General features: G+C 37.4%; 1 protein-coding gene and 1 pseudogene across 14 annotated transcripts in view; one reads left to right on the top strand and one right to left on the bottom strand.

Annotated features, from left to right (window-relative positions):
• Positions 1-24,739, top strand: part of MYO9A (myosin IXA) — a 285,328-nt gene that overhangs the window by 94,604 nt on the left and 165,985 nt on the right. For all 14 annotated transcript variants that reach the window (XM_057303771.1, XM_057303769.1, XM_048221939.2 and 11 more), the window contains 2 exons: positions 15,407-15,528; positions 20,494-20,635. In XM_057303771.1, coding sequence (XP_057159754.1) covers positions 15,407-15,528; positions 20,494-20,635 — 264 coding nt within the window. The remainder of the gene's footprint in view (positions 1-15,406; positions 15,529-20,493; positions 20,636-24,739) is intronic.
• Positions 13,551-13,647, bottom strand: LOC113241041 (U6 spliceosomal RNA; annotated as a pseudogene).

Below are 24,739 nucleotides of genomic sequence, written 5' to 3'. Positions count from 1 at the left end.
TTTACTTCCATGCAGATATTGTAGTCTTCATGTCAATGTTAGCAAAGGAAAAATCAGAGTATAGTTTTTGAGCCATATGATACAGGGTTTCCTTTTTTTTTTTTTTTAAAGATTTTATTTATTTATTTGACAGAGACAGCCAGTGAGAGAGAGAACACAAGCAGGGGGAGTGGGAGAGGAAGAAGCAGGCTCCTAGCGGAGGAGCCTGATGTGGGGCTCGATCCCAGAACGCCGGGATCACACCCTGAGCCGAAGGCAGACGCTTAACTGCTGTGCCACCCAGGCACCCCCCAGTGTTCTTTTAGCTAGATCATGCTAAACTAGTATTTTTTATCTCTTGCAAATATATGTACTGGAGTGGTGGAGAAATGCATTTTGTTGACTGTGTGCTGTGTTTTACAAAGTAAAGTGTCAGTGGCTCTCTGGATCATTAAACAGAAGAGTAAGTAAATTGCTTTTGAAGAGAAAAGGTATTCTCTATTACTGAAATTATTTTTACCTTTTCTAGAAGTGTAGATTAGACATTGAGGAGCCATAAGAAATACTTTGCCTAAAAACATGTATAGAAAATAAAACCTTACAGTTTATGGAAAGTGTGTTTGGAACTACTTGGTGGTGGGTGATCTTTATTTGCTACCCTGAATATCATAATTTTGGGCAGTGTAGTGGAATTATGGATCAGAAGACTTAGATTCTAAGATACGTCTTGTTTTTCCTTTCAAGATTCAGTATTCTCTTCTGTAATTTAATGTAGTGGGTATGATTTTGCTATAATGTATAGAAAGTTTGGAGACCTTCACCTCTTTGCCATCTCATCTATTTTATTCTTCCTTTCTCTCCCGTCTCGTTTTTTCACTTAAAATAGAATTGCTGGAAAGAAGAGATTTAAGGCAGTTTAAATATTAACTGTTTTATTTATTTGTGTATCTCTGGTACCTAGAATGAGATGGGTATGCAATGAGTATTTGTTAAATTCAACTGAATACAAAATCGGTTAACAAAATTGGAAACAGCTTGAAAATTTTGAATTCTAAAGTAAATTTCATCCAAAAATGTCCCATCCAGTCTGACAGGATGGGAGAGAGGTGTAATAATTATCCTGCAGGATGATAAATGCCAAAATTGTAAAGAAGGTTAAAGTAGTGATATAAAGGATGAAGTTGATAAAGACCTTCCTAAAAGTCTACCAAGATTTCCCAGGGGTGATTCTGAACTATAGTTTGGAATAGAAGAGTGAGTTTACCAGATCGTCAATGGGGAGAAGATATTTTTAACAAAGGTAACAATATCCTTAAAATTGTGAGGTGTAAAATAGCATGGCCCTTTTGAGGAACTAAAAATAGTATAGCTAAAATACATGATGTAAGAGTGAAACAGGGAGGGAGATAAGTTTATGAAATATCCTAGGGCCATATAGTTGTGGGCTTTATATGTTATGTAGAGGAGATTGGAATTTTTCTTTTAGAAAATGAGTAATATGAAGTATATTTTTGGCTGAGGATTTGAACTATGGAAGACGGACTGAAAAGAGGGTAAAATACCTGGAGGGAAAGACATAATCCATAAGCCAGTTGAAGTAGTGTGAGTGTGTGATTCTGATTCCCGAATTAAGGTGTATGTAAAGATAATGTGGAATAGGAGACAGACCAGAAGAACTTTCTGTGATTTGAAAATATATTTACTGTTGTCATTTATAATACTGCTCTCTTATTTCCTTTACTTGCTCAGAATTATCCTTCAAGTCATTGGCTCATCACTAAATTGAATAACAGTTGTGTGTCACACACTGTGCTAGGCATTAAAGACAAAATTTAGAGTGTAGGGATCTTATCTGAGGAGTTTATAATCTAGTGAGTTTTTTCTTTGTTTCTGTCACTCTGGGGATGTCAGACTAGGAAACTTTAACAAAATTACCTTGCAGAACACCTAAAAACAATGAACAAAATATATTTGAAGTCATTGGGGTACATCTAAATAAGTGAAGTTCTGCAGGGCTTATATCTGCACGAAGGAAACCCAGGGAGATGAGCCCAGCATTTTTGGACTGCTTTGTTGCTAAAGACATTTCTCTATTCTGGTGGAGGGCTGCTGATTCTGAAAGAGCCAGGCTTGAAAATCTGAGAAGATGAACAGAGTTTTCTCCAGATTCAACAATAAGGAAGAACCCACTGGTAACTCCTATAAGCTTTCTGCTTGAGAACTTAAAAGATTACATCTTAGAAGTAAAGATAAACCAGAAATAGATCAGGTAACTTAGGGACTGAAGCCCAGTTTAAAATCTTCTCAGTTCCAATTGGGTTAAAAGAGTATAGAATTCCTAATGTTCTTAGCCACCTGCCAAGAGCAAATTCACTGTCCAGTGAAGGGAGAGAGCATCCTAGGGCTAAAATTATCTGTATGATTTTTCATATATAGGATCCAGCATTCAATTTTTTTTTCTTTTTTAGAGATTTTATTTATTTATTTGTCAGAGAGAGCACAAGCAGAGGGAGCAGCAGGCAGAGGGAGAAGCAGGCTCCCTGCTGAGCAAGGAGCCTGATGTGGGACTTGATCCCAGAACCCTGGGATCATGACCTGAGCTGAAAGCAGACATTTAACTGACTGAGCCACCCAGGCATCCCCAGCATTCAAAATTTTAACTGAGAATTGTTTTTTTAAAGACAAACATGGAGAGAAACCAACATGAGTAAGAACCAAGAGAAGTGAGACAGTAGACTGACTGTACCATAGGAAATCCAGGAAATAATGTTAACAGAAATGAATTTTAAAGTATTAGTGGTTTCAAGAAACATTTTTGAAAGTAATATTTTTTACTAAAGAATTACAAAGAAACGCCAAGTTTAGAAAAATCTAGAAGTAAAAGGTAGAGTGAAATTAAGAACATAATGATAGTTTTAAACAGTTAGATATAGCTTAAGAGAGGATTAGTAATTTGGAAGATAGGCCAGAAGAAAATACCCAGCCTGATGAAAAAAGGAAAATATAAATAGTATAAGAGACATATGGGGCATAGTGAAAAGGTCTGACATATGTGTAAGAGAAATTCTGGAAGGAAGTATGTGAGAAAAGAGAGAATAGGGTAGATACTATATTTGAAAAGATAACGGTTGAGAATTTTTCCAAAACTTAAAACACAAAACAAAAAAATCCAAAAAGCACATGTTTGAGAAGCTGTACAAATTCAAAGCATTGGAAGTACAAAGACAGTTGTACGTAAACCAAAGACAATGAAAACATCTGAGAAGCATCTGGAGGTTGGGGACTGGGCAGCAGCGAGCAGTACTCTTAAAGAAGCAACCATAAGACTGGAACTCAGGCTTATAGGGCAAGCAGTGAATGACAGAAGACAGTGGGTATTTTCCTTAAAACTGAAGTATGTTATTTGGGCAGTAGCTAAATTATCCTCACAGCAGCCCAGAGATGCAGGAAGGAATAAAGAGCAGGGAACATTGTAAAAACGGGGTGGTGGTGGTGAGTCTAAATGAATATTAACTAAATTAGGCAAAGATAAAAATATCTTTTATGGTTTAATGTTTATGTGGAATGAAAATGAGTACAATAGCATTTAAGTCAGGGAGATAGTACGTGGAATTTAAGGTATCCTAAGACCTTTATCTTAAATGCCAATTTCTAGAAGATTTTTTTTTTTCTGTTTGACATTGATAAGTAAAGATATGTGTTACAATTTAGGATAACCACCAAATAGTAAATGAATATAAAATTGTCAAGTTAGTATAGGGAACAAGTAAAGTAAAAACTCTAGTAGTCCAAAAGAAAGCAAGAAAGAAGAATAAAATCAATATCAAGAAAGCAGGACAAATAGCAAATAGTAAGATGGTTGATTTAATCCCACAAAATATCAGTGATTGTGTTAAATATACATGGATTCATTACTCCAAGTAAAAATGAAGTATTGTCAGACTGGATATAAAACAAAAGTAAATTGCTACTTATAAGAAAGATACTTTATAAACATATAAAAAAGTTAAAAGTAGAAGGATAGAAGAGGCCTTAGTAAACCTGAACCAAAAAAGAGCTGGTATAGCTATATTAATATCATACTTCAAGCATTGCCAGACTTCAAGAAGAATATTTGATAATGTGAAAGGATCAATTGATCAGGAAGTATGCAATTCCAAATTTATAGGTTCCTTGGTAACAGAGACTCAAAGTATATAAAACAAAAATTAATAAAATTAAAAAAGAAACATGTAATTATAGTGGAATTGTTGTGGAATGTTTTAACAAACCTTGCTGAATAGCTACCAGAATAAGCAGAGAAAAGAAAAAAATCAGTCCAGGTATAGATTATTTAAAGTACCTAGAGGATATGGCACGTGCTTTTGTGGATGCCCAGTCCTGCCTGCCTTTAGTTTAGAATGCCAGTTTCCTTAGGCCCAAGCCTGTATCAAATAAGGATATAGAAGAATTTTTTTGGATATAAAAGATTTTTATTTTATTTCTTTAAAGATTTTATTTATTTATTTGTCAGAGAGAGAGAGAGTGCACACACACACAAGCAGGGGGAGCAGCAGGCAGAGGGAGAAGCAGGCTCCCTGCTGATCAAGGAGCAGGGACTCAGTCCCAGGACCCTGGGATCATGATCTGAGCCAAAGACAGACACTTAACTGACTGAACCACCCAGGCATCCCTAAAAGATTTTTAAATCAGATACTTATTTGACATATATAGATAACTGCATATTTACAAAATGTGTAAAATTTATTTGTATACTGGACCGTAACACAAGGATCAAATTTCAAGGATTGAAACCACACATACTTAAATACTGTAAAGAAGTAATGTCTGAGAAGAGAGTTAAGATGACAGAGGAGTAGGGGTCCCCTTTTTCAGCTGGTCCCCTGAGTTGAGCTGGATAGGTACCAGACCATCCTGAACACCCACGGAATCAGCCTGAGATGTAGGAAGATACACTTGGACCTATATAAATGAACATCTCCAGCACTGAGTTTTGAGGTACGAAGTGGGGAGCCGTGAATCCACGCACAGATATTGGAAGATAAATGGAAGGGGGACGGAGCCTCCACATTCGGGCACTGGGAAGCGGTAGTCACCTGCACTGGGGAGTGGGCGGACTTGCAGACCAGCACCTGTGAGAGAGCAGACTGAGACCGTGAGCCCGGGAACGCGTGTGCCCAGTCTGAAAACCGGAGCTCCGGAGTGCTCGCGAAACACACTGAAACGGAGCTCCGGAGCGCGTGGGGGCGGCTGGCGGTGTTAGAAGCACAAAGGACAGAGACGTGCCGGCCCTGGAAGTGAGGGCTGGGATGCTGGCTGAGGGGCACACAACCCGGGACACTGCAGGATTTAGCAGCACCAACGGAAACAGAGTTAAAGAGGCCGGAAGAGCTCATTGGAGAACGGACTGCGATCCCTCTGTTCTGAGATAAAGGCTAGGATTCGGCAACTGCTGCTCTGACTCTCAGAAGAGGTACAGCAAACCACCAGGGAAAGCCGCCAGAGAACAAAAGCCCGGACATACTGGCTTACATTGTGCCAATCCCCATACCCCCTCCCAGGGGTCAGGGAGACTCTACCCAAACAGGGTTGCCTGAGTATTGGTGCGGCAGGCCGCAACCCCAGAAGGCAGGCTGAAAAATCAAGAAGCCCACATCCTTAAGGTCCCTATAAAACAAGAGCACACTGCCTGGGTCCCGGTCAATAATTTGGGCTCTGGACAACCCCACAACCTCTCCTCATCAGAATGACGAGAAGGAGAAATCCCCCCCAGCAAAGAAAAGACAATGAGTCTGTGGCCTCTGCCACAGAACTGATGGATATGGATATAACCAAATTATCAGAAATGGAGTTCAGAGTAACAATGGTCAAGATGACGTGTAGACTTGAAAAAAATATTAACAAAAATATTAACGAGAATACAGAATCTCTAAGGGCGGAAATGAGAGCAAATCTGGCAGAAATTAAAAATACTATGGATCAAATGCAGTCAAAACTAGATGCTCTGATGGCCAGGGTAAATGAGGCAGAAGAACGAATCAGCGAATTGGAGGATGGGATGGTAGAAGAGAAAGCTAAAACAGAAACTTGGCTCAAAAAACTCCAATCTCAAGAATGTAGGTTACGGGAGATTACTGACTCAATGAAACGTTCCAGTGTCAGAATCATCGGCATCCCCGAGGGCGTGGAGAAAAACAGAGGTCTAGAAGAGATATTTGAACAAATTGTAGCTGAAAACTTCCCTAATCTAGCAAAGGAAACAAGCATTCATGTCCAAGAGGCAGAGAGGACCCCTCCCAAATTCAACCATGACAAACCTACGCCACGTTATGTCACGTCATAGTGCATTTTGCAAATATTAGATCCAAGGATACAGTACTGAAAGCGGCCAGGGCAAAGAAATTTCTTGTGTACCAAGGCAAAGGTATCAGAATTACGTCAGACCTGTCTACACAGACCTGGAATGAGAGAAAGGGTTGGGGAGGGGCATTTTTAAAGTTCTTTCAGAGAAAAACATGCAGCCAGGGATCCTTTATCCAATAAGGCTGTCATTCAGAATTGATGGAGAGATAAAGACCTTCCAGAATCTCTAGTCACTGATCAATTTCACAACCACGAAACCAGCCCTACAGGAGATATTAAGGAGGGTTCTATAAAAGTAAAAGGGCCCCAAGAGTGATACAGGACAGAAAGTCACAATCTATAGAAACAAAGACTCTACAGGCAACATGACATCATTAAAATCATCTCTCTCAATAATCACTCTCAATGTGAATGGCCTAACTGCTCCCATAAAATGCCTGCCACAGGGTTGCAGATTGGATAAAAAGACACGACCCACCCATTTGCTGTCTACAAGAGACTCATTTGGAACCTAAAGATACATCCAGGGATGGAAAACCATCTTTCATGCCAATGGACCTCAAAAGAAAGCTGGGGTAGCAATTCTCATATCAGACAGACTGGATTTTAAACTAAAGACTATAGTGAGAGATACAGAAGGGCACTATATTATTCTTAAAGGATGTATCCAACAAGTGGATATGACAATTATAAACATATATGCCTCCAGCAGGGGAGCAGCAAGATACACAAACCAACTCTTAACCAGAATAAAGAGACATATAGATAAAAATACGTTAATAGTAGGGGACCTCAACACTCCACTATCGGCAATAGATAGATCACTTAAGAAGAAAATCAACAAAGAAACAAAGGCTTTGAATGCCATACTAGAGGAGTTGGACCTCATAAATATATATAGAACACTATACCCCAGAACAAAAGAATACTCATTCTATTCTAATGCCCATGGAATATTCTCAAGAATAGACCATGCTCTGGGTCAAAAGACAGGTCTCAACTGATACCAAAAGACTGAAATTATTCCCTGCATATTCTCAGACAACAACGCTTTGAAATTGGACCTCAGTCACAAGGAAAAATTTGGAGAAACTCAAAACACTTGGAAACTAAGAACCACCCTGTTCAAGAATGATTTGATAAACCAGGAAATCAAAAATCAATTTAAACAATTTATGGAGACCAACGAGAACGAAAACACAATGGTCCAAAACCTATGGGACACTGCAAAGGCAGTCCTAAGGGGAAAATACATAGCCATGCAAGCCTCACTCAAAAGAACAGAAAAATCTAAAATGCAGTTTTTATATTCTCACCTCAAGAAGCTGGAATAGCAGCAGAAGAACAGGCCTAATCCATGCATGAGAAAGCAGCTGATCAAGATTAGAGCAGAGATTAATGAATTAGAAACCAGGAACAAAGTAGAGCAGATCGACAGAACTAGAAGCTGGTTCTTTGAAAGAATAAAATAGACAAGCCACTGGCAAGACTTATCCAAAAGAATAGAGAAAGGACCCAAATTAATAAAATTATGAATGAAAAGGGAGAGTTTACAACCAACACCAATGAAATAGGAAGGATCATTAGGAACTTTTATCAACAGCTTTATGCTAATAAATTAAGCAATCTGGAAGAGATGGAGGACTTCCTGGAAATCTATTACCTACCAAGACTGAAACAGGAAGAAATTGGTTTTTTTAAACAGACCAATTAATTATGAAGATATTGAAACAGTGATTAAAAACCTTCCAAAAAACAAAACGCCAGGGCCTGATGGATTTCCCGGGGAATTCTACCAAACATTCAAAGAAGAAATAATACCTATTCTCCTAAAGCTATTTCAAAAAATAGAAACAGAAGGAAAGCTACCAAACTCATTCTATGAGGCCAATATTACCTTGATCCTCAAACCAGTCAAAGACCCCATCAAAAAGGAGAATTACAGACCGATTTCCCTAATGAATATGGACGCCAAATTCCTCAACAAGATCCTTGCTAATAGAATCCAACAGTACATTAAAAGGATTATCTATCATGACCAAGTGGGATTCATCCCTGGGATGCAAGGGTGGTTCAACATTCGCAAATCTATCGGTGTGATAGATTTTATCAGCAAGAAAAAAGCCAAAAATCATATGATCCTCTCAATAGATGCAGAAAAAGCATTTGACAAAATACAGCATCCTTTCCTGATTAAAACCCTTCAGAGTGTAGGGATAGAGGGTACATTCCTCAATCTCATAAAAACCATGTATGAAAAGCCTACAGCAAATATCATTCTCAATGGGGAAAAGCTGGAAGCCTTTCCCTTAAGATCAGGAACACGACAAGGATGTCCACTCTCACCATTATTATTCAACATAGTACTAGAAGTCCTTGCAACAGCAATCAGACAACAAAAAGGGATCAAAGGTATCCAAATCGGCAAAGAAGAAGTCAAACTGTCTCTCTTTGCAGATGACATGATACTCTATATGGAAAACCCAAAAGAATCCACTCCGAAACTACTAGAAGTTATAGAGCAATTCAGTAATGTGGCGGGATACATAATCAGTGCTCAGAAATCAGTTGCATTTCTATACACGAACAATGAGACTGAAGAAAGAGAAATTAGGGCATCCATCCCATTTACAGTAGTACCAAAAATCATACGTTATCTTGGAATTAACCAGATACGTAAAGGATCTATGTTCTAGAAACTACAAATCACTCTTGAAAGACATTGAAGAAGACACAAAAACATGGAAAAATATTCCATTCTAATGGGTCGGAAGAATTAACATAGTTAAAATGTCCATGCTACCCAGAGCAATCTACACTTTCAGTGCTATCCCAATCAAAATACCAATGACATTTTTCAAAGTACTGGAACAAACAGCCCTTAAATTTGTGTGGAACCAGAAAAGGCCCCGAATCGCCAAGGAATTGTTGAAAAGGAAAAACAAAGGTGGGGGCATCACAATGCTGGATTTCAAGCTGTACTGCAAAGATGTGATCACAAAGACAGCATGGTAGTGGCACAAAAAGAGACACATAGACCAATGGAACAGTATAGAGACTCCAGAAATGGACTGTCAGCTCTTTGGGCAACTAATCTTTGATAAAGCAGGAAAAAACATCCAGTGAAATAAAGACAGTCTCTTCAGTAAATGGTGCTGGGAAAATTGGTCAGCTACATGGAAAAGAATGAAACATGACCACTGTTTCACATCATACGCAAAGATAAACTCTAAATGGATGAAAGACCTCGATGTGAGACAGGAATCCATCAAAATCCTAGAGGAGAGCATAGGCAGCAACCTCTTTGATATCGGCCACAGCAACCTTTTTCATGACACATCTCCAAAGGCAAGAGAAACAAAAGATAAAATGAACTTGTGGGACTTCATCAAGATAAAAAGCTTCTGCACAGCCAAGGAAACAGTCAAAAAAACTAAGAGGCAGCCCACGGAATGGGAGAAGTTATTTGCAAATGACACTACAGATAAAAGAGTGGTATCGAAGATCTACAAAGAACTTCTCAAACTCAATACACGAGAAACAAATAATCAAATAAAAAAATGGGCAGAAGATATGAACAGACACTTTTCCAATGAAGACATACAAATGGCTAAAAGACACATGAAAAAATGTTCAAAATCATTAGCCATCAGGGAGTTTCCAATCCAAACCACACTGAGATACCACCTTACACCAGTTAGAATGGCAAAAATGGACAAGGCGGGAAACAATTGTTGGAGAGGATGTGGAGAAAGGGGATCCCTCCTACATTGTTGGTGGGAATGCAAGTTGGTACAGCCACTCTGGAAAACAGTGTGGAGGTCCCTTAAATAGTTAAAAATTGAGCTACCCTATGATCCAGCCTTTGCACTACTGGGTATTTACCGCAAAGATAGAGATGTAGTGAAGAGAAGGGCCGTATGCACCCCAATGTTCATAGTAGCAGTCTCCACAATAGCTAAATCTTGGAAGGAGCCGACATGCCCTTCAAGAGATGATTGGATTAAGAAGTTGTGGTCCATATATACAATGGAATATTACTCAGCCATCAAAAAGAATGATTTCTCAACATTTGTTGCAACATGGACGGGAGTAGAGGAGATAATGCTAAGCAAAATAAGTCAAGCAGAGAAAGACAATTATCCTATGGTTTCACTCATTTATGTAACATAAGAAGTAGGAAGATTGGTAGGAGAAGAAAGGGATAAAGAAAGGGGAGGTATTCAGAAGGAGGAATGAAGCATGAGAGACTCTGGACTCTGGGAAACAAACTGAGGGCTTCGGGGGGGGGTGGGGAATGGGATAGGCTGGTGATGAGTATTAAGGAGGGCACGTATTGCATGGTGCACTGGGTGTTATACGCTACTAATGATTCATGGAACTTTACATCAAAAACCAGGGATGTCCTGTATTGTGACTAACATAATATAATAGAAAAATATTATTATAAAAAAAAGAAGAAGTTATGCCTGAAACCAACAATCAAAAGAGATCTGGAAAGTACCTTTATGGGTAAAAATTAAATAATGTACTTCTACATAGAGGTTGAATAAAATATACTGAACTGAATGAACATGTTGCATCTTAAAACTTGTGTGATTATTAGCAAAGGTGTATATAGAGGAAAGTTTTGTAGTTGTTAGAATATTTTAAAATTGAAGAGCAACGATATGTATAAATATCCATCCCACCAAATTGGAAAAAGATCTGTAAACTAAACCAAAGGAAAGTATAAAGAAGGAAATAATGAAGATATGAGAGGAAATTAAATAAGAGTGAAAACAAATACTCCATGGAAGATCAACAAAGTCAAAAGTAATACTTTGAAATGACTAATAAGACCCCTCACAAAATTCATCCAAGGGAGCGACAGAGAAAGACAGTGATATAAATAACCAGAATTCCGGTTATAAAGAGGACATCATTGTGGATGCTACTACACACATTAAAAAGATTATAGTATACACTAAACAGCTTTATGTCCATAAACTGCACTTATGAAATGATATGAAAAAAATATTTTCAAAACTGTCACAGAAGAAATACAAAATCTGATTCTTATAACTATTAAAAATTTTGAATGTGTAATTAAAGCCTTTCTATAAACATTGTAAACCAAGATGGCTCCATTGGTGAATTCTGCCAACATCGAAAGAATTAGTATCAGTTTGAGATATATTCTTATGTGGAATTGAAAAAGAGGGGATAATTCCAAATGCATTTTATGGGGCTAAGATAATACTGATACCCAGATCTGTTAAGGATATTATTAGAAGTGGAAATTAAAGTCAGTTTCGCTCATAAGCATAGATTAAAAATTTTTTTAAGATTTTTTATTTTGTTAGTCACCATACAGTATATCATAGATTAAAAAATTCTAAAATGTTAGCAAACTAAATCCAGCAAGATATGTAAAATGATAATATATCAGAACCAAGTGGAGTTTTTTCCTGGTGTGTTTTATATCTAATCATCAATCGATTTAATTCATCTATTAACAAAATGGGGAAAAAATCTTATGGTGATTTCAATAGAAGCAGTTGATAAAATTACATAACCATTCATTTTTTAAAAAATCCTTAGCAATCTAGGTATAGAAGGGAACTTCCGGATAAAGAGCATTTAGAAAAATCTATAAATATCATACTTAATGTAAATAGACTAAGTGCTTTCCCCCTAAGACTGAGAATAAAGCAGGGATTTTTCCTCAGAGTTTTTATTATGAAAATAGACATGTGAGCACATCCAAATGGATGGTAAACATTGCAAAAGATTTTTCACTTATTAGTCATCAGAGAATTAAAATTAAAACCACAGTGAGATACCCCTAGGCATTCATGAGAATGAAATGAAAAAAACTGATAATACAGATATTAGAGATACTGTTCATGGGAAAGTCCCATACACGGGTGTTGGTTGCAACAGTGGTACATGTACTTTAGCAAGGTCCTTTTCTGTATTTGCTGAGGTTATACATGTGTAGTTTATAAGCCTGTGTTTTCACTCTCAAAATGCATATAAATACACACTAAAAGATTTGAGCATAAATGTTAGTAATGGCACTTTTAATGGCTAAAAATTAGAGATAACTGTAATGTCTATCAATAGTGCAGTGCATGAATAAATTGTATGTAAATACTGCACAGCATTGGTTTTCAGAGTATTTTTCTCCTATCCCTACTGGTAGCATCACCTAGCAACTTTTTAGAAATGTAAATGTTGGACCTCACTCTGAACCTGCCTATTGAGAAATTCTGGGCCTGGGGCCCAGTGGTTTGTGTTTTAATAAATCCTTTATGTGATTCTGTTGAATGTTATGAGAACTAATACTCTTTCACAGATTTGGCATACTTTTTCTGTAAAGGACCAGACAAATGAGTCTTTTAAGATTTTGGAGCCATATAGTCTCAATGCTACTAATACATTGAGAAAGCAGCCATAGATAAAGCATAAATGAGTGAATATGATGTTCCACAGCCCCTGCCCTACAGCAATTAAAATGGATGCTAAGCAAAATAAGTCAGAGAAAGACAAATACCATGATTTCACTCATATGTAGTAGAATTTAAGAAACAAAACAGATGAACATGGGAAAAGAAAGGAAAAACGAAATGAGAGGGAAGCAAACCATAAGAGATGCTGAATTGTAGGAAACAAACCGAGGGTTGCTGGAGGGGAGGTGGGTAGGGAAGCTGGGGTAACTGGGTGATGGGCATTAAGGAGGGCACTTGATGTAATGAGCCCCGGGTGTTTTATGCAACTGTTGAATCACTAAATTCTACCCCTGAAACTAATACTACACTATATATGAACTAAATTGAATGTAAATAAAGGGTTAAAAAATGGATGAACTTCAGATGCATTCTATAACCTTGATGTGTCTCTGAAACTAATGTTGAGTAAAAAAAAGCAAAATGGAAAGAATATATATTGTATGGCTCTGTTTAGATTTATAAACAGATGAATCTTATTAGTGTTACTAGAAGTTAGGATAATAGTTAACTTTGGCAAGGGGGTGTGAGTTGTCATTGGGAAGAGGAGATGAGAAAGGATTTTGGACTGCTGTATTAACGTCTATAAGAATGCATATGCTTGTTAACCATGCTACAAAAAAGAAGAAACAGGACAAAAAAACTTTCTTAGTATTGCACAGGGTGACCTTTATATAGCAACTCCTTTCTTGTGAAATTATTAATTAAAAGAAAAGAATTAAGCATTTACCTTTCCTAAATTTGTGTGTCATTCTTGTGCAGGTGCCATGCTGATCTTCCAGTTTTAATATATATGTGCTGCTGAAGTGAACACAGACATTTACCTTTCCAAATTAGAGTAACTACAGTTTATATTATACCGGTCTTATTTAATAAGAAAAAAATCACTAATTTGCAAAACCACCATATTTGTAGAGAAGTGTGCGAATGTTATCAGTGCATACTAAAGTCCTCAGCCAACCGGGGTATTTACTTGGTGCCTAAATATTCTTGCAGTGTAGAAACTTACCTTTTTTAGATTGTCAGCGGCCTTGTTTTGAAAAACAGTTTAAAAGCATCACAACCCTATGATCCAGCCATTGCACTACTGGGTATTTACCCCAAAGATACAGACGTAGTGAAGAGAAGGGCCATATGCACCCCAATGTTCATAGCAGCAATGTCCACAATAGCTAAATTGTGGAAGGAGCCGAGATGCCCTTCAACAGATGACTGGATTAAGAAGTTGTGGTCCATATATACAATGGAATATTACTCAGCTATCAGAAAGAACGAGTTCTCAACATTTGCTACAACATGGACAGCACTGGAGGAGATAATGCTAAGTGAAATAAGTCAAGCAGAGAAAGACAACTATCATATGATTTCTCTCATCTATGGAACATAAGAACTAGGATGATCGGTAGGGGAAGAAAGGGATAAAGAAAGGGGGGGTAATCAGAAGGGGGAATGAAACATGAGAGACAATGGACTATGAGAAACAAACTGAGGACTTCAGAGGGGAGGGGGGTGTGGGAATGGGATAGACCGGTGATGGGTAGTAAGGAGGGCACGTATTGCATGGTGCACTGGGTGTTATACACAACTAATGAATCATCGAGCCTTACATCGAAAACCGGGGATGTACTGTATGGTGACTAACATAATATAATAAAAAATCATTAAAAAAAATAAAATAAAATAAAAGCATCACAAGTACGAATATAAGATTATTTCCCAGTACAGAGAAGAAGTAAACAACAATAGGGGCTTAATAGTTGAATAGTTCAACGCCTGAGCTTTGACTTTTTAAAATCTTGGATTTGAAACTTTTTTTAAAAAACATTTTCTAAGGGTTTTTTTTTTTTCTTCCCCTGAGGGTTTTATTTTGCCAAACGAAGTATGTATGAATTCCATATGATATCAGTGATCACTGGAGGTGATGTTTTTACTTTTCCCAGACACTGTTTCATTAAATTCATTGTTGATAATCCAACAAATATTCGGTCCTTTTTGATGGTTTAGGGTCATGTGGGAGAAATTAGGCTTCATTTTATATTTTTCTTTAGTGCAGTCCTGAGATAGTGCAGCTAAAACAAATCTAGCCCTAAATTTTCACCTGAATAGCATACAAATAGAATTGTAACACAAAAAACTTGGTTGTATGTACTTTTTAATGAAAATAGACATATACTGTAATGAAGATTTAATATAACTGAAATTATACATTCTTCATTGTGTAGATTAGTGATTTAAAAGGGAAAAGTTTTAGGGGCGCCGGGGTTGCTCAGTCGTTAAGCATCTGCCTTCGGCTCAGAGCGTGATCCTGGCGTTCTGGGATTGAGCCCCACGTTGGGCTCCTCTGCTGGGAGCCTGCTTCTTCCTCTCCCATTCCCCCTGCTTGTCTCTCTCTCACTGGCTGTTTCTCTCACTGGCTGTCTCTATGTCAAATAAATAAATAAATAAAATCTTAAAAAAAAATAAATAAAAGGGAAAAGTTTTGTTCTTTTAAGCCTGTCAAAAGCTTTTCAGTCTTTATTATCGTATACCTATTATTTTCTGCAAGATGAATAAATTGTGAATTTATTTCCTAGGAAGAGTATAGAACTGAAGGTATCAGCTGGCACAATATAGATTATATTGATAATACTTGTTGCATAAATCTTATTAGCAAGAAACCAACAGGTCTGCTCCATCTTTTGGATGAAGAAAGCAAGTGAGTATGATTCTTTTAATTTTGTTATTGGCCATTTAGGCTTTCATATCCTTTTAAGTCTTGAATTTTCTTCTTACATAATCAGATAAGGAGCCAGAGTTTCCCTTGTGTGCATTTTATTATGTGTGTATGTTTCTAGGAAAATTGGGTGAACTTTAATATTGAATGCATTTTTTCCAGATTCTTCTACAGAGTTACTCTGATGTTAAATTTATTGGCATATTTTTTTTATTGTTGCATGTTCCTTTCTTCTTGAATTGAGTTTTATATGAGATGTGTTTGTAGTTTTCATGTTTAGCAGAAAAGAATATCATGATAGATTAGTGATGTCTGCCACAGTTGTGCAGGTGGTAAGTAGCAACATATGGCAAGTATTTGACATCCTTTGTTAGCCCTGTGTAGTCTACCAAACGTATATATAAGCTTCAGAAATAAAACTTCATATAGCATCCTCCAGAAAGTTTTCAGTGCTCTATAAAGTATTATTTATAGTTAAATTATCCTATAAGATGGCAAATCTAGGACTGGAGAAACTGAAGTGATGGAGAGTGTGTGAGTTTTCTGTCACTTTTTACCAAAATATTAAGTAGCTGAATTAGGTCGCTTGATTTCTAGCTATACATATTATACCCATTGAAGTAAGATATAAAATATTGAGGATTCACTGTCATAGGTGGGATGACCATACGTTATCAGGTTTGAATGGGACAAACTAAAGTTTATGCTTGTCCAGTTTAGTTATTAAAGGTGCCTACTTTTATTCCCAAATATGCTGGTTTGTATGATAAGTTGTATGTCACCCTATTAATACGCCATAAACATAGAAATTGCTACCTAAAAATATAAAGTAATATGGTAGAATGCAAAATGTATTAAAAAGGAGAATGCTAACAGTTACATCTACCCACTCTGTCACTACTCTATTTCCATTAATCTAAATGAATTAAAATGCAATTAACACAAAATATGTTATCTACAAAGTCATGTAAAAGTTTTTTTGTATTGCTCTATATGCCTGAAAACTTATTATCTTTTATAAAATTGTAAGGTTAGTGGTTCTTAACTGCTCACATACCTTACCTCTGGTGTATTTTATTTTGAAAAGCTTCATCAGTGATTTTGATATTCAGTGTTGAGAATTATTGTGGTTGATGTCAAAATATTAAGCAGTTCTATTTGCTTGAGGTATTTTATGATAACAAAAAGAACAAAGTTTAAGCAAGTCTAGAAAAAGATCATATAGGTAGTAAGTGATGGACTGATTAGCTTGTGCTTTGAAGTATTGTCCTATAATGTTTCTCTGTAATAGGCTATAGAGTCAGACGTAGCTACCTTTGGCAAATCTCTGAATATTCTTGGTTCTTAGTTTTTTGCATGTAAAAAGGAAATGATAATGAGAAATGATAATGCTGTCTGCTGTATATCTTAAAGTGGTTGTGAGCAGCAGTTGAGGTGGTTGAGTATATAATTAAAACATGAATAGAGGAAAGGGTTCTTGTCTGGCCTGTCCTTCCTTACGTAAAATATTTTAAGTTCACATCTTATAATACAAAGACTATTTCCCTGGTCACTTGCTCCCTCACATAGATATAAATATTGCCCAATAAGAGAATATCAACTCTGCCATTACCCAGAAGTTCCTGGGGGTAAGCCATGTAGCAGAAATTACAGAGAGACAGATTTTGGCTCAGTGTAAGAAAGAATTTTCTAATCATTAGAGCTGATTAGCAGCTGCTTTATAAAGTGATAAAATTTCCCATTATATAAGTCTTTTGTATCATCTGTCAGGGTATTGTTGTTGGTAGGAGACTAGACTGAATAACCTCTTTTTTTAAAAAAAAGATTTTATTTATTTGAGAGAGAGCAAGCATGTGTGGTGAGGAGGGGCAGAGGGAGAGGGAGAAGCATACTCCCTGCTGAACAGGGAACCCTACCCGGGGCTCGATCCCAGGACCCCGGGATCATGACCTGAGCGGAAGGCAGATGCTTAACCAACTGAGACACCCAGCTACCCCTGCACTGAACAACTTCTTAATTGTCGTTTCAATTATGTGTCTATATTCAGTCCTCCATAAAAAACTTTTTATAAATTCTATTATTATTTTCTTCACTTTATGTGTCAGTCCTGTTGTTTTTACCTCCTCTTGTAAATGGACCACTTTGCTCTATGCTTTAACATTCCAGAATGAATGAGATGTTTTCTCTCTGCCAGAGATAGGTTGAAAATAGATTGGTCACATTTAGGAAGAGCTATTTTGGGAACCACTTGGAGTAGTTTTCCTCTAAAAATGGTTTTGTTCTATAGGGAATATATTTCATGAAATATATCCTTAGCAGTGTTCCTACCTCATTCAGTATTGTTTATAGTGCTTTAGGTGCATGGGTTTGAGGTCAGAAGTCTTGTTTAATCTTGTCTGTTATCTCTTGGCTGTTTGACCTTGGGCAAGGTATTTAAGCTTGATTGTAAAGGATGCCGCATGAAATTTAGAAAGAAGGAGTAGAATAAGCAAAGTTAGGTATGAGCAGGATGTTAGGAGTGTTACCAGTCTTTCCTTCGGTATTCAAAGTGTGATCTGTTGACGGCAGGACTGGCAGCACCTCGACGCTTGTTAGAAATGCAGAATCTCAGACTTCCACTCCAGACTTAACAAAATGAAGTTAAGATCAGAACATTCATATAGGACAGCATTTTGTCAGTCTTGCCTGCTCATAAGAATTACCTGGGGAACTTGGAAATAGTACTGATCATCATTAGCCTAGCATCACTTCAGTAGAATCACAGGAATGGGGTCTAGGTATTGGGTTTTGTTTTTTTTTTAAGATTTTTTATTTATTTATTCGACAGAGATAGAAACAGCCAGCGAGAGAGGGAACACAAGCAGGGGGAGTGGGAGAGAAAGAAGTAGGCTCATAGCAGAAGAGCCTGATGTGGGGCTCGATCCCATAACGCCGGGATCATGCCCTGAGCTGAAGGCAGACCCTTAACCGCTGTGCCACCCAGGTGCCCCAGGTATTGGTATTTTTGAACGCTAAAGAAACATTAATGTAAGGCTACCCTGGCAGATAGCCTTTGGGGAACACTAGATGGAAGAGCTTTGAAACGCACAATAATGTCTAATTTGCCTCTGTTCCAAGTTCTTTTGCCTGATATTGTAGTGTGTATCCACAAGTGTTTGTTGAACATAGGACATATGGAGAGCTTTCCTTTTTCTGGAATAAGAACTGTTTTCATATACATCTTTATTTGAAATTTCTTTTCTCCATTTGAAAAAGTAAGAGAAAAAGAAATCACAAGCTTTTTGATTATTCAGAGGATTACTTAGAGACAATGAGATGAGTATCCTTCCTGAGGAAGAGCATCCTGCTGTGAAGTAGTGAAGCATAAGTTTGCAGGGGTTGAGTTGGGTCTAGGCTTAGGAGCTTTGATTCAGTCTCTGCCTTGGTGATCCATAAATTTTTCTGAGTAGGGGAGGCACATGATTAAAGCAGTATTATAGGAAAATTTTGATATTTTGACTTGATGCCTTGAAACAAGGTAAGATTATTAATTCTGTTAACACTGCGATACCTCCTTGTACTCATTAACGGAAACTAGTTCTTAAAGCTTGCCGTATGTCACATACAGAACTGGCAATCAAAACTATGACCATCTGACATCAAAGGCCATTCTCTTTCCTGATTCTGAGACATACAACGTAATTAACTATTTTTGTTGTAATTTTGGAATTCATTTTTACACAGATTTTGTATTCAGCATCTTTGCAACCTCATGTCACATTATTTCTCATTATTTCAACTGTGATGAAATGAAACTAGTCTCTGAAATATTCTTACTTTCTCCTTTTTCTGTCAGTGATATTTCCTCTATTTGAAACTCCTACCCGACGGTTAACATTTAGCTCATAATTGTCTCCTATCTCTTCTTTGAATCTTTTCATTATTCCCAACCACTAGTGATTTTTTCCTTTTCTGAACTCAAAAAAATTATTTATTTATTTATTTATTTATTTATTTATTTATTTATTTATTTATTATTTGAGAGAGAGAAGAGGGAGAGGGACAAGAAGACTGCACTGAGTGTAGAGCTGATGTGGGGCTCAACCCCAGGACCCCAAGATCATGACCCGACCTGAAATCAAGAGTTGGAAATTAAGTTTTAAAGATTTTATTTATTTATTTATTTATTTGAGAGAGAGAGAGATAGAGAAACCAACAGAGATAGTGACAGCACGGGTGGGGAGGAGAGGAAGAAGCAGGCTCCCTGCTGAGCAGGGAACATGATGAGAGGCTCAATCCCAGGTCCCTGGGATCATGACCTGAGCCAAAGGCAGCCACTTAACCAACTGAGCCACCCAAGTGCCCCCTAAACTTTTATATTCCTGTATTTGCTATCATGTAATTGTTTCTTAATAGGTATCACTTGAATAATCCCTAGATATAAAATGCTCATCAATGAGTATAAACCCATTGAGACATATTTGAAATAATAATATAGTATAAAATTATGTAGTTACTGATACAGGTAAGAAAATTGCTACTTAATTTATATACGAAGAAAGAGGAAAACAGAAAATGACTATGGGCTTAAGACCTGTCCAAATTGAGAGATCATTTTTTGTTTGGAAGTTCTTGGCCTCAAACAATGTATCATTTGAGTTTTATTATCCTATGGGTTTTACAGAAGTGCCACACAGTGCAACCCGAGCTAAGTATTTCTTAGTTCTGCTTCTTGCAAAGTGTGAGTTTGGGCAAATCGTGACTTTTGATCCCTCATCTATAAAACACCGGTCCTTCTTATACTCACTTTTTAGCTTGTTAGGAGAGTCAGATTAGATAACGTAAGTGAAAACTCATTGTAATTTGCTATAAATGTTTTAGATGGCAATATGATTATAATGTATTAAAAAAGACTGTATTAACAGCTGCATCTTTCTTTAGTATTTTTGTTTTTTGTTTTTAATTCAGCTTTCCACAGGCTACAAATCAAACATTGCTAGATAAATTTAAGCATCAACATGAAGAGAATTCTTACATTGAATTTCCAGCCGTGATGGAGCCTGCTTTCATCATAAAGCATTATGCTGGGAAAGTAAAATATGGGGTAAAGGTCAGTAAATTTCTCATTAATATGCTTTCAGGGTAAAAGTGTTTTCTTTACTATATATATTATCAGCCCTGTCACACTGCCTTCTCTGTAGTTTATGGAGGCTCTTAATCAGTAACGGTTGGAGACGGAGACATTTTATAAAGATACTAACTTTCAGATTCTACCTTGCAACATATTACTCTTATGTGATATTTTCGTTGGTTTCCTCTTATAGATAAAATCAATATCAGTCCCTTCTAATAGTTTTTTTAAATCTGAAGGATAGCATCAGTATATCTTAAACCCACTATTTCATTATGTAGTTTGTTGAAATTTTCTCTTCTCTGCATCCATGAGCCTTAACAGAGGCCTCATGGTGTCTTTATGCACCATTAGGTATTTGTGAGCTTGCACTCCTAATGAGTATATTGAAACTTGTAACTCCTGTGGAGGGGGATCTTCATAATTGTGTTCATTTCTTATTTGTAATTGTTGGGCCTGTTACCCTTCAACTACTTGATATTTAAGCTGTCATTTAAATAAGATAATTTCCCAGGCAAGGCAGTGGTGGTGTGGAGAATAGTGGAGCAATATATTTTCTCTTAGGCCCTGAGGTGAGAGTCACAACTAAAATCACTCATTCATTCGTCACTGATTGACTTACTCAGCAAGTGTCTTTTAAATACAGATTATGTGTCAGACTCTGTGCTTGGTGTTTGGAATGATTTAGTGATAAACCAGACAGCCATGTTCTTGGCTCAGTATATACATGTGTGTGTGTGTGTGTGTGTGTGTGTGTGTGTGTGTGTGTGTGTAATATAGATAAATGGGATATTGCTATAAATAAATGAATGGGTTCTAGGAAAGAAAGTAGTGAAATAGTGGACTTTGAATTTGGAGATCCGTGAATACCTCCCTGGGAACTTAAATTTTAGAGTTAACCTGAAGCAAGTGTAACCGTGGTGAGGAGTTGAGATGATGACTATTCCAGGCCATGAGATAGGAAAGAATTAATATGTTAACATAATTGAAAACAGGCCAGTGTTACTAGATGATGGTGAACAAGGGAGGTAGTGGCATGAAACGAATTTAGAAAATGAATAGCAAGTTAATTCTTCATGGCTTTTAGACCAAGTTGAAGGAGTTTGGTTTTTATTGAAATTATTATGGGGAACCATGAAAAGATTTTTTTTTTTTTTAAAGATTTTATTTATTTATTCGACAGAGAGAGAGACAGCCAGCGAGAGAGGGAACACAAGCAGGGGGAGTGGGAGAGGAAGAAGCAGGCTCATAGCGGAGGAGCCTGATGTGGGGCTCGATCCCAGAACGCCGGGTCACGCCCTGAGCCGAAGGCAGATGCTTAACCTCTGTGCCACCCAGGCGCCCCCGAAAAGATTTTTTTTTAATGATTTTTTATTATATTATGTTAGTCACCATACAGTACATCCCCGGTTTCCGATGTAAGGCTCGATGATTCATTAGTTGTGTATAACACCCAGTGCACCATGCAATACGTGCCTTCCTTACTACCCATCACCAGCCTATCCCATTCCCCCACCCCCCTCCCCTCTGAGGCCCTCAGTTTGTTTCTCATAGTCCATAGTCTCTCGTGTTTCATTCCCCCTTCTGATTACCCCCCTTTCTTTATCCCTTTCTTCCCCTACCAATCATCCTAGTTCTTATGTTCCATAGAGGAGAGAAATCATATGATAGTTGTCTTTCTCTGCTTGACTTATTTCACTTAGCATTATCTCCTCCAGTGCTGTCCATGTTGTAGCAAATGTTGAGAACTCGTTCTTTCTGATAGCTGAGTGATATTCCATTGTATATATGGACCACAACTTCTTAATCCAGTCATCTGTTGAAGGGCATCTCGGCTCCTTCCACGATTTAGCTATTGTGGACATTGCTGCTATGAACATTGGGGTGCATATGGTCCTTCTTTTCACTATGTCTGTATCTTTGGGTTAAACACCCAGTAGTGCAATGGCTAGATCATAGGGTAGCTCAATTTTCAACTTTTTAAGGAACCTCCACACTGTTTTCCAGAGTGGCTGTACCAACTTGCATTCCCACCAAAAATGTAGGAGGGATCCCCTTTCTCCACATCCTCTCCAACAATTGTTGTTTCTTGCCTTGTCTATTTTTGCCATTCTAACTGGCGTAAGGTGGTATCTCAGTGTGGTTTTGATTTGAATTTCCTTGATGGCTAATGATTTTGAACATTTTTTCATGTGTCTGTTAGCCATTTGTATGTCTTCATTGGAAAAGTGTCTGTTCCTATCTTCTGCCCATTTTTTGATTTGTTTATTTGTTTCTTGTGTATTGAGTTTGAGAAGTTCTTTGTAGATCTTGGATACCAGTCCTTTCTCTGTAGTGTCATTTGCAAATATATTCTCCCATTCCGTGGGCTGCCTCTTAGTTTTTCTGACTGTTTCCTTGACTGTGCAGAAACTTTTAATCTTGATGAAGTCCCATAAATTCATTTTATCTTTTGTTTCTCTTGCCTTTGGGGATGTGTCATGAAAAAGGTTGCTTTGGCCGATGTCGTAGAGGTTGCTGCCTATGTTCTCCTCTAGAATTTTGATGGATTCCTGTCTCACATCGAGGTCTTTCATCCATTTGGAGTTTATTTTTGTGTATGGTGTGAGATAGTGGTCAAGTTTCATTCTTTTGCATGTAGCTGTCCAATTTTCCCAGCACCATTTATTGAAGAGACTGTCTTTTTCCCACCGGATGTTTTTTCCTGCTTTATCAAATATTAGTTGCCCAAAGAGCCGAGGGTCCATTTCTGGGCTCTCTATTCTGTTCCATTGGTCTATGTGTCTGTTTTTGTGCCAGTACCATGCTGTCTTTGTGATCACAGCTTTGTAGTACAGCTCGAAATCCGGCATTGTGATGCCCCCAGCTTTGTTTTTCCTTTTCAACAGTTCCTTGTAGATTCGGGGCCTTTTCTGTTTCCATACAAATTTAAGGACTATTTGTTCCAGTTCTTTGAAAAATGTCCTTGGTATTTTGATCGGGATAGCATTGAAAGTGTAGATTGCTCTGGGTAGCATGGACATTTTAACTATGTTAATTCTTCCGATCCATGAGCATGGAATATCTTTCCATCTTTTTACGTCTTCCTCAATGTCTTTCAAGAGTGATTTATAGTTTCTAGAATATAGGTCCTTTACGTCTCTGGTTAAGTTAATTCCAAGGTAACGTATGGTTTTTGGTGCTATTGTAAATGGGATGGATTCCCTAATTTCTCTTTCTTCGGTCTCGTTATTCGTGTATAGAAATGCAACTGATTTCTGAGCATTGATTTTGTATCCCGCCAGGTTACTGAATTGCTCTATAACTTCTAATAGTTTGGGAGTGGCTTCTTTTGGGTTTTCCATATAGAGTATCATGTCATGTGCAAAGAGAGACATTTTGACTTCTTCTTTGCCGATTTGAATACCTTTGATCCCTTTTTGTCGTCTGATTGCTGTTGCAAGTACTTCTAGTACTATGTTGAATAATAGTGGCGAGAGTGGGCATCCTTGTCGAGTTCCTGATCTTAAGGGAAAGGCTTCCAGCTTTTCCCCCATTGAGAATAATATTTGCAGTAGGCTTTTCATAGATGGCTTTCATGAGATTGAGAAATGTACCTTCTATTCCTACACTCTGAAGGGTTTTAATCAGGAAAGGATGCTGTATTTTGTCAAATGCTTTTTCGGCATCGATTGAGAGGATCATATGGTTCCTGACTCTTTTCTTGTTGATATGATGTATCACGCTGATTGATTTGCGAATATTGTACCATGCTTGCATCCCAGGTATGAATCCCACTTGATCGTGATGGATAATCCTTTTAATGTACTGTTGGATTCTATTAGCAAGTATCTTGTTGAGGATTTTGGCGTCCATATTCATTAGGGAGATCGGTCTGTAATTCTCCTTTTTGAGGGTGTCTTTGCCTGGTTTGGGGATCAAGGTAATATTGGCCTCATAGAATGAGTTTGGTAGCTTTCCTTCTGTTTCTATTTTTTGAAATAGCTTTAGGAGAATAGGTATTATTTCTTCTTTGAATGTTTGGTTGAATTCCCCAGGAAAACCGTCCGGGCCTGGAGTTTTGTTATTTGGAAGGTTGTTTAT

Source organism: Ursus arctos, unplaced genomic scaffold, assembly GCF_023065955.2.
Source record: "Ursus arctos isolate Adak ecotype North America unplaced genomic scaffold, UrsArc2.0 scaffold_28, whole genome shotgun sequence".
NCBI lineage: Eukaryota > Metazoa > Chordata > Mammalia > Carnivora > Ursidae > Ursus > Ursus arctos.
Note: the sequence above shows the minus strand (reverse complement) of the source record. Positions and strands in the feature narration are given on the sequence as shown.